At 44.7% G+C, this 15,641-nt stretch overlaps 1 protein-coding gene across 1 annotated transcript; it reads right to left on the bottom strand.

The window, feature by feature from the left end:
- Nucleotides 1-6,062: 6,062 nt before the first annotated feature.
- Nucleotides 6,063-12,795, bottom strand: LOC146637991 (fibroblast growth factor 4-like). The gene is made up of 3 exons (XM_085365333.1): nt 12,504-12,795; nt 9,793-9,896; nt 6,063-6,239 (listed from the first exon to the last, which is right to left on the bottom strand). The coding sequence occupies exons 1-3, from the start codon at nt 12,793-12,795 to the stop codon at nt 6,063-6,065; spliced, it is 573 nt and encodes a 190-aa protein (XP_085221459.1).
- Between the last annotated feature and the right edge of the window lie 2,846 nt (nt 12,796-15,641).

The raw sequence follows: 15,641 nt of genomic DNA, 5'->3' as shown, positions 1-15,641 counted from the left end.
ATTTAAAAGTAGAATGGGAGGCAGAGCCTTCAGTTTTCAGGCCCCTCTTCTGTGGAACCAGCTTCCAGTTTGGATTCAGGAGACAGACACTATCTCTACTTTCAAGATTAGGCTTCAAACTTTCCTTTTTGCTAAAGCATATAGTTAGGGCTGGACCAGGTGACCCTGAATCCTCCCTTAGTTATGCTGCAATAGACGTAGGCTGCCGGGGATTCCCATGATGCACTGGGTGTTTCTTCTTCACTCACTATGTGCTAATAGACCTCTCTGCACTCAATCACACTTGTTATTAATCTCTGGCTCTCTTCCACAGAAATTTAAAAGAGAAGGAAAATAAGTGTAATGGACTTATTAAGAGGAAAAATCAGAGAACAGTCATGAAGTTTCTTCTACAACATGTGAGTTGGAGCACAAGGTTGTCAAACATCATGTCTAAAAATGGCAGCAAAGTTTCAAACACCTATGCGCTTCTATATCCTGGTAGCCACATTTTGCACTGAGCCACTAATGAGCTGAAGGTAAAAGGAAGATAAACCAAAGTCCTGACACAGACAATAAACCAATAGAAGTTTGGTGGGGTGCTCCACCTGGAGACTCTGTTGTCCTGCTGGGAGACTTCAATGCTCACGTGGGTAACGACAGCGAGACCTGGAGGGGCGTGATTGGGAGGAACGGCCTCCCTGATCTGAACCCGAGCGGTGCTTTGTTATTGGACTTCTGTGCTAACCACAGTTTGGCCATAACGAACACCCTGTTCGAACATAAGAGTGTCCATAAGTGCACGTGGCACCAGGACGCTCTAGGCCGTAGGTCGATGATCGATTTTGTAATCGTATCAGCAGACCTGCGACCATATGTTCTGGACACTCGGGTAAAGAGAGGGGCTGAGCTGTCAACTGATCACCACCTGGTGGTGAGTTGGATCAGGTGGCAGGGGAGGACGCTGGACAGACCTGGTGCACCTAAACGCGTAGTGAGGGTGTGCTGGGAACGTCTAGCAGAGGCCCCAGTCCGCGAGATCTTCAATGCACACCTCCGGCAGAGCTTCGACAGCATTCCGAGGGAGACTGGGGACATTGAGTCCGAATGGACCATGTTCAGCGTCTCCATTGCCGAAGCTGCTGCATTGAGCTGCGGCCGCAAGGTGGTTGGTGCCTGCCGTGGTGGTAATCCCCGAACCAAATGGTGGACACCAGAGGTGAAGGGAGCCACCAGGCTGAAGAAGGAGTCCTATCGGGCTTGGTTAGCCTGTGGGACTCCGGAGGCAGCCGACAGGTATCGACAGGCCAAGCGGAATGCGGCTCGGGCAGTGGCTGAAGCAAAAACTCGGGTGTGGGAGGAGTTCGGAGAGGCCATGGAAAAAGACTTTCGGACTGCCTCGAAGAGATTCTGGCAAACCGTCAGGCGTCTCAGGAGGGGAAAGCGGTGCTCTACCTGCACTGTGTATAGTGCTGGCGGAGCGCTGCTGACGTCGACTGAGAAAATTGTCAGGCGGTGGAAGGAATACTTCGAGGACCTCCTTAATCCCACTGACACGTCTTCCGAGGAGGAAGCAGAGTCTGGGGATGAGGGGAATGACCCGCCAATTTCCGGGGGCGAGGTCACTGAGGCAGTTAAACAACTCCTTGGTGGCAGAGCCCCTGGTGTTGATGAGGTCCGCCCCGAGTTCCTGAAGGCTCTGGACGTTGTAGGGCTGTCCTGGTTGACACGCCTCTGCAATGTTGCGTGGAGATCAGGGGCAGTACCTGTGGACTGGCAGACCGGGGTGGTGGTCCCCATCTTTAAGAAGGGGGACCGGAGGGTGTGTTCCAACTACAGGGGGATCACACTCCTCAGCCTCCCTGGGAAAGTCTATGCCAGGGTGCTGGAAAGGAGAGTTCGTCCGTTAGTCGAACCTCGGATACAGGAGGAACAATGCGGTTTTCGTCCTGGTCATGGAACACTGGACCAGCTCTTTATCCTCTCCAGGATACTTGAGGGTGCATGGGAGTTTGCCCAACCAGTCTACATGTGTTTTGTGGACTTGGAGAAGGCATTCGACCGTGTCCCTCGGGGTGTCCTGTGGGAGGTGTTGCGGGAATATGGGGTGTCTGGCCCATTGCTACGGGCCATTCGATCCCTATACAACCGTTGCAAGAGCTTGGTTTGCATTGCCGGCAATAAGTCGGACTCGTTCCCGGTGGGTGATGGGCTTCGCCAGGGCTGCCCTTTGTCTCCGGTTCTGTTCATAATTTTTATGGACAGGATTTCTAGGCGCAGCCAAGTGGCGGAGGGCTTTCGCTTTGGTGGCCTCAGAATCTCATCTCTGATTTTTGCAGATGATGTGGTTCTGTTGGCTTCATCGGGTGATGGCCTCCAGCTCGCACTGGAACGGTTCGCAGCCGAGTGTGAAGCAGCGGGAATGAGGATCAGCACCTCCAAATCTGAGGCCATGGTTCTCAGCCGGAAAAGGGTGGAGTGCCCACTCCGGGTCGGGGATGAGTTCCTGCCCCAAGTGGAGGAGTTCAAGTATCTCGGGGTCTTGTTCGCGAGTGATGGGAGAAGGGAGCCGGAGATCGACAGACGGATTGGGGCTGCAGCTGCAGTAATGCGGACGCTGCACCGGTCCGTCGTGGTGAAGAGGGAGCTGAGTGTAAAAGCGAAGCTCTCAATTTACCGGTCGATCTACGTCCCTACCCTCACCTATGGCCACGAGCTGTGGGTAGTGACCGAAAGAACGAGATCGCGGATACAAGCGGCAGAAATGAGCTTCCTCCGAAGGGTGGCTGGCCTCTCCCTTAGAGATAGGGTGAGAAGTTCGGCCATCCGGGAGGGGCTCAGAGTAGAGCAGCTGCTGCTCCACATCGAAAGGAGCCAGCTGAGGTGGTTCGGGCATCTGACAAGGATGCCCCCTGGGCGCCTCCTGGGTGAGGTGTTCCAGGCATGTCCCACCGGGAGGAGGCCCCGGGGCAGACCCAGGACACGCTGGAGAGATTATATCTCTCGGCTGGCCTGGGAACGTCTTGGTATTCCCCCGGACAAGCTGGAGGAGGTGGCTGGGGAGAGGGAGGTCTGGGCCTCTTTGCTTAGGCTGCTGCCCCCGCGACCCGGCCCCGGACAAAGCGGATGAAGATGGATGGATGGATGGATGGACTTCATTTTGGAGTAAAATAAAGTTTGAATGAATCCTGGAGGATTCAGGAGGCCACAGTTTAACACGTGCAGTTGTTGGTTCTGATTCTCATGTTCTTATCTTTTTGAGTTCATCATTCAATTATTCACAGTTTTAAAGGTGTACTTAGGGTTTAAATGATAAATAAAGTCTGGTCAGCGAGTTGGAAATAACACAAAATTCCCTCAAGTGGCTCGTTGCTCACTGCCACAGAAACTTTGTGCTGCAAGAAACAAATGTTACAAAAAACGGTTCAACCTGCCAATTAATGAGTTTCCTTTGGCACCCTGAGCTAGTTTGCAATGTGACTGCTGCATGTCAGAGCTTTGTACTGTATGTTTGTTCCAGATCACTCAGTGCATTTAGCTCTGACACTGTCCATCAGTTTGAAGATTAAATCAAATCAGTTTGACCGTGTGATAAATCCATCAGCAGCTTTCCGTCAGGATACCAAAGTAAACTCTGTCCTTTACACTGCTGCCACCGTGTGGGTCCAAACTCCTACTCCATTCATTGGACGTGCTGAAATGTTTTGTGTCTTTTTATTTAATAGAAACAAGCTCCTACAAATAATCTTTGATTATTGCAGGCCTCTTTGTTAATGTGCATTGTACCTCTAAGCTCATGAGCCCACAGTTTGAACAGACACCAAATATTTAAATGGTCCAGAAAAGAAAGACTCTGATGCAACTAAGATTTGAATGTGTGGATGACGCCTCAGTTTAGGATTTGTATGGTATATTATATGATTAACCTGCTGTGGATGGACGATCACGGACGTGCTCTCGAGTGAAGTTTGGCCCATCGTCAGCATCTTTTCCCTGCAGTATGACTGCATTTGTCTCTGCCTCACAGTTTTATTGAGGCGATAAAACATTAATGCTCATCCTGCATCTTTGCTCTGCTAATGTGCTCATAGTATTATAACCATAACCATAGCTAGTCACCAGGTAGTGCACTATTATATGCTCTCTGCTCTTTATCCTCACGCCTCCCTGAGCTTGATTCTGTTGAAGGTTTCTTCCTGTCAAAGGGAGTTTTACACACCCCGGGGTCACCGGGTGCTTGTTCACTGCAGGCTGTGTGATTCTTTTGGTTTCTTTCACATATTGTAGGGTCTTGGGGCATGTGCAGTCATGTCAAAGAGAGAAGAAACTCCAGTGCTGTGCATGAACAGGGATGGGTTACTGCTCTCAGCTTCTGTCAGCTGCACTAGCCTCCAGTTTTTGTCCCACCCATGATTTGGAGCAGCTCACCATAACATAGCAGGTTGGCCCCAAACTCTGCCTGCAAGAGTCCTTTTTAAAAAGGAGCTGAGGACTTTTAAATGGAGTTCAAGCACAGGTCAGCGAGGGAAGGCGATCATGCTCAGGCCTAATATGTCCCAAATCCTACTTAGGTGTTTATCAGCCATTATGCCAGGTCAGTCAAACACACGTCCACTAATCCCTCTTACTGGTTCCTGCTTTGGTGCCTACCAACCTGTCAGACCAGCCTGGAAGGAAAGTTTTGCATTTTGAAATAGAATAAATCTTTTCTGCCTGATAGTTTTTCTCATGCAGCCGTACATGAACCAGCTGCATGTCTCCTTCTCACATTCCTCGTCACTCTTGCAGCAGGTAAACATCATCAGCATGTTGCTGCTGCTGCCACCAGTGTGCTTTCCTACTCGTGCAGTATTGACCTGTTGGAATCCCGAGCTGAAGCCTTCACTTTCCACACAATCGAACACACAATCCTCTCGTGCTCTTAGTGCTTCGGTTTTCAAATTCCAACCAGCTCGGCACGGCTTTTATTCAAGTGGTTTCAATCGAGCTTCTCTACTGCAGATGATTGATCAGGTTTGACTAATTAAATATTTATAATGAGACCATAAACATATTTAAAAATGAGATGCGCATTTATTCACACAAAGCTTAGAACTCTATGAATAATAAGATAAACCATGTGTCATAAATCTAACACTTTACAATATGTAGAATAAATACATTTCAAGGGGCGTGCGCCAGTTTAACCCAGTTACAGTTTACATTACAATCAATATACAGCCAATATTTAGCAGTAGCGTGTTATAATAGTGTTCAAAACAACTAAAACACTACTTAAGTGCAAACATCAGACAGTTGGCCGTGCTAACAATCAGCAACGTTTTGTTGTGGTTTCCGTCTCTTCCACACACATCCAGGCTGGGAGGAACCACTGGTGTAGTATGCATGCAGTACGTTGTGTGGTGTAGTATGCATGCAGTACGTTGTGTGGTGTAGTATGCATGCAGTACGTTGTGTGGTGTAGTATGCATGCAGTACGTTGTGTGGTGTAGTATGCATGCAGTACGTTGTGTGGTGTAGTATGCATGCAGTACGTTGTGTGGTGTAGTATGCATGCAGTACGTTGTGTGGTGTAGTATGCATGCAGTACGTTGTGTGGTGTAGTATGTAGTAACTGGTATGGTGGAGTTTCCAAAGGAGAAGAGCTCAGTTTTGGTTTGATGTTTGATGTTTTATGAGCACAAACTGGGGAATTTTCAGTTGCACCAAACTGTTCAAACTTTTAATGTCAGTGATGCTTTTCACAGAGTGATTCACGACCGCCATGACTTAGTCCTCCACCTCAAAAACTCCGATTGATATTCATTATACATGAACATATTTAAAAAAAGGGGTTAAAACAATTGAATTTATTCATTAGGATGAACTTCATGACTTGTCACTATATCTGGTAGTTTTGAGGTAAATTCAGGTGATTAGTTTAGTGTATTTGAGTTCACAGTCTGGTTAATCTCACGGCGTTTACTCTGCTTTTTAAACTGCGTCTTAGTTCGCAGCATCGTTCACTGTAGAATGGACAACACAAAATGTAAGTTGGAGCCCTTCACTTCAGTCTACACTGTTGAGCGTTTTCACATCATAATTCATATTCTGGGAAGGAAGTGTGTCATGGTCATTTTGGGTGTGACCCGGTTGCCTCTTTTGCTTTTGCCCATTTTACTGAGGCCGATGTACATGCCAGGGTACGCAGCTGACTCATAGGCGTTGTAGTTGTTGGCCAGGATATTCTCCTTGAACTTGCATTCATCGTTGTAGTGTCCCTGAGAGGAAGAGGAAGGTGAAACGTTAGAAACACGAAAGATTTTACATGTCAGCACTTAATAAGTGGTGCTAAAGTTTCTACAGTGTCTTTTAATTTGACAAGGCCAAAGCCTATTTACATCTCGTTAGTGATCACGACTGAGTACAACTGGTAGTTTCTCGATGGATCGGTCCCAAGGAACTCGTGACGATCTAAGACGTAGATTTACACGAGTTGGGGAGAGCATCATCAAGATCATTCCAAGATCATCAGCTCAAACATCTGTACATAATACAAGTTTGGATGTGTCACCGCATCACCACACACACTTAGGAAGAAGAGCCAAAGTCAGAATCAGAATCACTCCATAGTGTATTTAGGAGTCACTAAAGTACTTAGAACAAGCTTCAAAGAGCTGCAGACGTCACGTTCCTCAGGTCCACACGAGTTATTATGCCCGATTATTTCCAAGCCGTTCAAAAAATATTCTGAAGACTGATGAAACAAAAGTTTAACTTTTTGGTAGGTTTGCATAAATCTAAAATGAATTGTTTTCCACTCTTTTGTAATAAGAGCACCATACAGCTTCTCTGCTCCTTCAGGACCAGGAGGACTTGCTTATCGATGGAGTCACAAATTCTGTTTTCTGCCAGAAACATGGACAATATCCCCCATCAGTTCAGGGCAGCGTTTCTGCAGAATGACAATAATCTGACACACATCAAGTCCACATCTGAAAGGCTCCAATACATAAAAACAAGTACATTGATATGTAAGTAAAAAAAGGTTTTCGAGTGGTGCAGTCAAAGTCCAGACTGGAATCCAGCTGAGATGCTCCTGCTGGAAAACCCTCCAATGCAACTGAATTCATCCAAACAGTGTAAAACACTGTCAGTTAGTGCAAACGCTGGGTTATAGTTCCAGCTGCCCTCAGTGGCACGAACACTGATGATTAGAACGCTTGTTGTGATCTGATGTCACAATGTCTACATGCACGCCTTCAGCATCGAACAAAAACAGAAACATCTGTTAGACACATAAAGCAAATATATTTCTGCATGTTCCCCACACACCGAGCAGAAACATGTCCCTGTGAACTGCTGTGTGTTTCCAGATCAGCTGCACCCCACGGTGCCTGTTTCTGTCCTCCGGCATGTGTCAGGTTTCTGCTTCTGCACAGTGTGTGAGCAGCTAGAGCACGTTTATTTCTGATATCAGCCTCACAGCTTATTTATTGACTGAAGCAGCTTTTTGGAGTATTGTTTTCCTGTGCTCGGTTTGTTTTGGAAGTTCAGTCGTATGCACATTAAGACACGACTGTTTAAAGCAATCTTTAGTTGTGCATGCAGGTCTGTATCTGTATAAATGTGTACATATAGGACGACAGCTGGTGATTAGGTGTGTCTAGCTTATGTTTAGCTAATTACTCCTTTACTTCTTATAAATTTGAATAAAACTACTGTCTTAATTTAAAGATTTTAGATTTAACTGAATTTGATATTGCAGATAAATGAATAAGCCTAAGAGCAACTATCACAACCACATTAGGCACAAATAAGACACGCTTTGTTTCAGCATTACGTTCAGCACAATTTAACACAAACTGCATTCTACAAATGTCTTGATGCTCAAGAAGTTTGTAGAACGCATCTCCAAAAGTTGGTTCTGTTCATCTGGACGTAGCGTTTTGTGGGAGAAATGTTTCATCATCATCCCGGTGACGTCTTCAGTCTCAGCTGACTGCAGGTTTCAATCTTATAAACAGGACATTTGCATAATGACTGAAACCACTGAAGGAACAATGGGCTGGGAGGTCAGGTCCTTTATCTTAATTATGCGAATTCTCATGACCACTGATCAAAGGTCACTGATCAATGTCCATGAGTCCCATTCACAGAGAGTTGGGGAATGGCTGCAGTCACAGCATTAGGGAAGATGGTGACAGATGTACCCTTATTTACCTGATGTACCTGAGTAAATGTGGTTATCCCAGCTGGACTTTTGTCAGAGCTGGGAAGGCTCCTGAAGAAAGCTCCAGCTGATCCAGGAGAGAAGGACAAGAGAAAACCTGCAGTGATCCCGTACGTGTCAGGAGTATCGGAGCAGCTGAGACGCATTTGTAATAAACACTACATCTCTGTGGCTTTTAAGCCCCAAAACACGCTGCGCCAAAAACTGGTCCCCCCCAAGGATCGGGTCCCCGACACAAACCGAGTAACATAGTGTACGCTGTTAAGTGCAGGAGGATTGCCAGGATTCATACAGCAGGGAAACCAAACAACCTCTGGCTACAACACAGCAGAGCCGCCTCGTCAGGCCAGGACTCTGCAGTCTATCTACACCTACAGGCCAGTGGACTCTTTCAATGTTGAGGATGTAACATCCTGGACAGGGAGGAACGCTGGTTTGAGGGCGGAGTCAAGGAGGCCATTTACGTGAAAAGGGAAAGACCATCTCTGAATGGAGGAGGGGCCTAAGGGTACATCTGTCACCATCTTACATGCTGTGATTGCAGCCATTCCCCAACTCTGTGAATGGGACTCGTGGCCATTGATCAGTGGTTGTTGATCAGTGGTCATGAGAATTTGCATAATTAAGATAAAGGAACTGACCTCCCAGCCCATTGTTCCTTCAGTGGTTTCAGTCATTATGCAAATGTCCTGTTTATAAGATTGAAACCTGCAGTCAGCTGAGACTGAAGACGTCACCTGATGATGACGAAACGTTTCTCCCACAAAACGCTACGTCCAGATGAACAGAATCAACTTTTGGAGATGCGTTCTACAAACTTCAGTAAATCACAGTTTGTATCATTTGTTTTAATGTACTTTCCCTCAAAACCAACAAATACAAATGCAGATGTATGTGTGCGCGTGTGTGTGTGTGTGTGTGTGCGTGTGTGTGTGTGTGTGTGTGTGTGTGTGTGTGTGTGTGTGTATGTGTGCGTGTGTGTGTGTGTGTGTGTGTGTGTGTGTGTGTGTATGTGTGCGTGTGTGTGTGTGTGTGTGTGTGTGTGTGTGTGTGTATGTGTGCGTGTGTGCGCGTGTGTGTGTGTGTGTGTGTGTGTATGTGTGTGTGTATGTGTGCGTGTGTGTGTGTGTGTGTATGTGTGCGTGTGTGCGTGTGTGTGTGTGTGTGTGTGTGTGTGTGTGTGTGTGTGTGTGTAATTACAAGTAAGTGTAGATTGTCTCATTCATAGTCCTGGAGTGGGTTGGCTGGACGTATACCTCATTAGAAGTTGCTCATTTCAAGTTTCATATTTTTAGCTCTATCACTCGGTGGGACAGCTGACCACCATCACATCCAGCAGTCATTTCATTCTGCCAGTTAAACCATAACTTAAACTATTTATGCCCATTTAAGGCTTAATAGATAACATGAAGACTGTAGCATTTAGCATGATGCCGCTCGTTTCAAAAACATTTCCACTTATTACATTTATTACAAATGTCAGTGAACAGTGGCTGGTGGAGGGTTACAGCATGAACATGTGGGTGTAATGCTTTGGACCAACTCACGGCATGCATCACAAGCCCCCGTGTGCAACAACGGCAGCAGTTAAAGGTTCTTACCGAGCCATAGAGTTTCCCTTTGTCATTCATAGCAACGAAGAGACCGCTTCTCACCCCATAGAGAGTCACCACTCCTCTCTCCACTGGAGAAATTTCTAGCAGGGCTGGAGTGAAACATGAAAAGGACAAGTTGCTTAGTAAAGTCAACACTTGCTGCATATCTGCAGAAGATTAGCACAGCTCCTGTATGTTTATGTTTCTTAGTGAAATGGTTCATGTCATATAATGAAACCTGAAAAACCCATAACAACAACATAGAAAACAACGAACATACTTTAATACAATCTTTCTGTTTTAGGGTTGGAGCCCGGCATGTTCTCCACCCTGATGGGTCGACACGGGCCTTCTTTTGAAAGTTTGTGTTTGTGACATATATGAACAATGGCGTTAAAGCAGACACACTTACACTAGGAGTCACGGTCCTGGGTCATGTGAGCCAGTATTCTGAGTTCTTGGTGTTTCTCTTATTCCTCTCAGTCTAGTTTCATTTCAGTTTATCTGGTTACATTCTGTCATGCCTGGGTTACAGTTTTAATTCATGATTTATCAAGCTCCCATTTGTCTCATCCCTGTGTGAAGTTTTCTGTGTTTCTGTCATGTTTCATGTCCAAGTTTTCTTTGTTTGTCCAGTTCGAGTCATGTCTGGGTCTCGTTATGTTTCCTGTTTTATTTTGAAGGATCCTTGTGTTTTTTGTTTATTGTATTTAGCTTCACGGCCCCTGTCCTGTCATTATGTTAGTTGTTGTCAGCTGTTTTCCCCGTGTGATTCTGCTTCCCCTGATGATTTGTGATGTGTACTTAATCCATGTGTTTCTGCTCAGTCGGTGTCAGATCGTCTGTTAACCTCACCACAGTTTTCATAGGTTTACTCCATTGTTTCTCTGTGTTTTCTAGTTTACTCAGTGTTCATAGTTTGTCACAGCTTTTCACTGAGTGTCACAGCCTTTTTGTTAACAGCGTTCATAGCCTCCTTAGTTTCCCTAGTTCCTTGTTTTTCTTCTGCAATCAGCCAATAAAGGCTCGCTTTATTTTTGAAACTACGCTTTGTCTCCACCCTGTCTGCATCTGGGTCTACCTCTTTCCTCACACCAGCGCACCCCGCCGTGACAAAAGGCTCATTCTTATAAAATATTTCTCCATTTCCACGACACAAAAACAAATATGCACTTTGTTATTTTGGTTTGATTATCTGATTTCAGTTTGTTCACATAAACAGCATCTGTGCTGAAGGCCTGTGTTAGCTAAGTGTGTGGAGTACTCTATCACCTCTACAACGTCAGCCTCCATAGCAACTCCAGAGACTCCCAGTGCTATGGAAAATGATGTGGCTGGTCCCAGTGCCTTAGAAGAAGCATCCAGGGGCTGCAGGCCTGTAGCACTGACCTCTCATATCATGAAGGCTAAGGAGACACGTCATAAACACCATCTCCTGCATGTGTTTAAATGTCACTGCTATACGTATAGACATGTACATTCATCTTCTCTCCTGTGTAGTTTGTATTTTTCCATGTTGCTGCAAGTTTTAGATCATTTATTTTCTCGTATGATTCACCTGAAGTATCCTGCTGTGTTTTCCTTCTTTTGGATTCTGTGTGTCGTCACCAGAAGAACTCCTCACATCAATCAGACAAACAACAAACACAAAACCTCTGAGCCTAAAAAGGTGGTCAGATGAGAAAGCTTATAATGCACAAACACATTAGTGCAGTCATTACTGAGTCTGTGCCCCATAATTCCAACCATTTTTTATGATAATTCATTCATTCAACCTGTAACTGTGTTCCAAACAGCAGCGTCAACCTGGCAGGAAGATCACGTTGCTTTTGAGATCAGATACGTTTTATAAATATCTATTTACACACAGTTTACTGCAAAGATCATATTTGAATTCAAAACTAATTATAAGCCTGGTTTATAAATGGGGCTGTGGGGATGATATAAGTGGAGACTGGGTTAAAGGTTCTGCTCTGTTCTGGGAGGCAACATCTGGAGGCCAGTGAACAAACTGGTGCTTATAAAGAACTTTTCTACTTTAACTGAAAGCTTAAAGTGCTTTTCACTGCACGCATTAACACAGGCATTAATGTATTATTCACACACATACACAGATTCATTTTGGGGTTCAGTATTTTGTTAAAGGACACTTTCGCATGTGTCGCTCTGCCTCCTGAACTCCAACTCAGTCGCTCTAAAGTGTTCTGGGAACATTTGAACATGAAATCACGTCGACTTCTGGGTTCGTGTCATATTTCTTCAGCCGATGTGCTGATCTGACTGACAGACTGACAAACAATTTCCTCATTATTGGAGAATAATTTACAAACATTTATTAAATAACACGTGTCAGTGATTCCAATGATTTTCTTACAGACAACATAATTAGACTTTTTGCAGAAAACCCGCCCCCTGCTGGCCATCGTTTTCAAGTTTATTGCAAACCTGACTTTATTTTTCTGAGTGTCAGCAGGAATTCTTTTTTTTTAAAGCTATTTATTAACATAATGCAACTGCATGATTTCTTATCTTTTGATGTAGAGATACAAAACAGAAGAATATAATAATGTACAGTATGTTTGCATGCAACAAGCAGTCTCCTCAATCCACGCAGAAATCACTTGACCAAACTTTGAGATAGTTGTGTCTTTATATTTGTTCTTATCATAGCAACAAATGATAAAGGTGATGAATCAGGGAAAGGAAAAATTACTTACTGTATCTGTTTTCATTGTGCACGCCCGTGATCTTCCCATTGGGTAAGACCTGAATGTGGAAACCAATGCCCACGTTACAGTAAAGCCTTCTCAGTCTCTTTATGCCCAGCAGGTATTCTCCGTCTTTCGCTGTCACTTCCCTCTTGTCCCAGATGTTGCTGCTGGGTGAAACCAGTGATCCGGCGCTTCGTACCGTTTGTCTCGTCCGGCTGATAACTGGAAGCGGAGCAGAGGCGCTGCACAGGAGGATCCCATACAGAAGAAGCGGGAGCTTGGACCTTGGTGATGACATACTCTACCTACCAGTCATAGAAGTACACAACGATTGTGTTGTGCTTATCCAACTGAATGTTTAGTTAGTATGAATAAAACCTGGTAATAAAATCTTCAGTGATCAGAGAATTATCCTAAAGACAATAACTTAGCTCCTGCACTCTCTAAAGCCCGGTAAACATTTTCAGTGTGCATATTTAGACATCTTGAAACACCTCAAAACCCAGCGGGGGTCCAGTTTGCAATGTTTCGCGTTTCCAAATTTTGCTTTGTCCTCAGGTAGAGTCAGCAGACAGAGAACACACTTATATGTGGCCCGTATTACATCACGCACCACCTGCTGTCATATTTGCCTGTGAGTCATAGATGCCGTAGAAGAACACAAACTGGGATATCAATAAAATACATTGTGACAGAAAACAAAGAGGAACACGCAAGCACACAGAAACACAGTAAATAATAAACAAAGAAACTGCCTTGAAAATATTCAGCAGCAGATCAAAAACGGAAGAAAACCATGAATCAACATATGATTCTCTCTGTCACTTTACCTGATGCTGCTGAAGTGAAGCAGAGCAAAGGTACAGAGGTCTGATTACAGACACAGCTAAGCAGTTTGTGATTTGGCATCATTTTAAAACGTTTCTTCTTGGAGGTCATTTTTGAAATAACAAAACAAAACATGACAGCGCTGTAAACAACGGTAGACTGATGCACAACAAGCAAGCGAAAAATGCAGAAAACAGAGATTTGAGATGAGAAACTGTTCTTGAAGTACACTGAGAGAGAGTGCATGAAGTGTGATTTTATCCTGGTGGAAGTAAAACAGCCAAAGTCAGAGTCAATTCATGTTTATCAAACGTCAAGCGTAGCTTGGACCTTCTTTTGCTGCTGATTCAGTGAATTTTGGATGGAGAGTGACAAAACCTGCAGCTTCAGGCCACTTGGTTATGGCGTTCCACGTGTGTCCTGCCTGCCAGCATCTTGCACCCTGCTGTTATGTGCTGGATGGTCTCAGGGGCATCTTTGCACAGCCTGCACCTGGGGTCTTGCCTTATGTGCTGCCATGATTAATGCATGTGCTTTCTTTCAGTGCAGCTTTGCTAGCCATTGGTGCGACTTCTAAACATAAGCCACTTCTTCTGCATGCTGTGCGGGTCCTGTCCTTTCATGATGGTTCATTTTCTTGCTCTTCTTCTTCTGTCTCAGATTTCCAACCCATCATGGCAGATGGCCCCGCCCCTCCCTGAGCCTGGTTCTACTAGAGGTTTGTTCCTGTTAAAAAGGAGTTTTTCATTCCCACTGTCACCAGGTGCTTTCTGATAGGGGCTCGCTTGATTCCTGACACTTAGGGTGTATTTTTACTATCAGAATCATTAAAGCAGTGATAAACAATCATCATAAGGAAAGGTAGGTGATTAGCAGTTAGCCAAGCTAGGCGTGTGTTAGCATCTATTTTCATATACAGCAGGCTGATTACTCACTGCAATGATCAGCTGGCCAAACTGACAACATCAGCTGGGGTTCAAATCATTGTTTTCCCCCTGACTGTAACTCCAGCTGTGTTTCTTTTTGACTTGTCCAGTTAGCATGGTGACGCAGAAGCATTGCTCCTGAATGAAGCAGTAATGTTTTGAAATTTTGCAGATATATAGAAATATGACTGTATTTTGGGGGAATGGTGCCCGACCTTTGAAGCAGTTTTTATCAGATTAGACTGATTATTATGTACTTGCAGTATTTTGTCTTTGTGACCGCTGACATAAATGCTGATAGTCCCTCCCAATAACAACACACATACACACAAACATGTCTGTGTGTGTGAATAATATGAAACTTAGTCTATGCTTGTGCTGGTAACATTGTCACTGTTAGTGAACAATACATCAGTGGAGGCTTGATATCATGCGACATGTGGTGCGTCAGAACACTGCTCATGTAGGGCTTATTGCAGGGCTCGGAAAGATAAAGCAGACAGAGCCAGTGATAGATCGTCTGTGTACCCATGCAAAGGAATAGTCAGCCCACTGGGAGAAAACCCCATAGTAGTTGTGACGTAGGTAACTATTCATCAACATTTGCTCTGACATCAAACGTCATCAAAAGAGTTCCCCCAAGCCATGAGAGAGAAACTGACACTGACAGGCTCGGAAAATCCTAATAATCCCATTCTTTTTCCGCTTCCATGGATGTAAGCCTAATCCCATTTGACATCTGGGCCCCTAAGCCTCACTATTGTTTAAGCAAGGTTGGCCAAACAATTATTTATTATCTGTACATTTAGTTTCATAAATGTTTAGTTAACAAGTATTTGAGATTTGGAAAAAATGATCCTTGACAAATACGGACCTACACAAAACCGAAGGAGCTGATCTTCCAATAATGGACAAATCTAAAGTTCTTCTACAGAACACATCAGAACACATTTTTAGCAGGTAATTATAAAGTTTGCTTTACTTCTGTTTTACCTAGATTATGAATATAACTTGGGTAAAAGGAGAAGAAGCGTCACAAATCCACATACAAAGCAGAACTTTATCTATGCCAATGTTACATTTCTATACTTTGACACGATTATCGTAAAATATGTAACCAGAAAGATGACAAAGGGCAAAAGCAGCACAAAATGTTTGCTACACCACACATTAGGAATGAAAGGCTGTTATATTTCTCTACTTCCTTCTAAAACACTGACTGATTTTCACTGAGGCTGCGTCCACACCTACACGGGTATTTTTGAAAACACAGATTTTTCTATGCGTTTGCACCTTTCATCCACACGTAAACGGCGGTTTCCTGCCTCCACCCCGGGGGAAAGGGTAGCATCTCCTGGGTCTAGGTGCCGTTTCCCCCTCCAGGGGCGAG

Source organism: Diplotaxodon limnothrissa, linkage group LG2 (assembly GCF_057381915.1).
Source record: "Diplotaxodon limnothrissa isolate DT_005_m linkage group LG2, D_limnothrissa_male_GT1.1, whole genome shotgun sequence".
NCBI lineage: Eukaryota > Metazoa > Chordata > Actinopteri > Cichliformes > Cichlidae > Diplotaxodon > Diplotaxodon limnothrissa.
The sequence above is the reverse complement of the archived record's forward strand: the minus strand, read 5'-3'. Positions and strand labels throughout refer to the sequence as shown.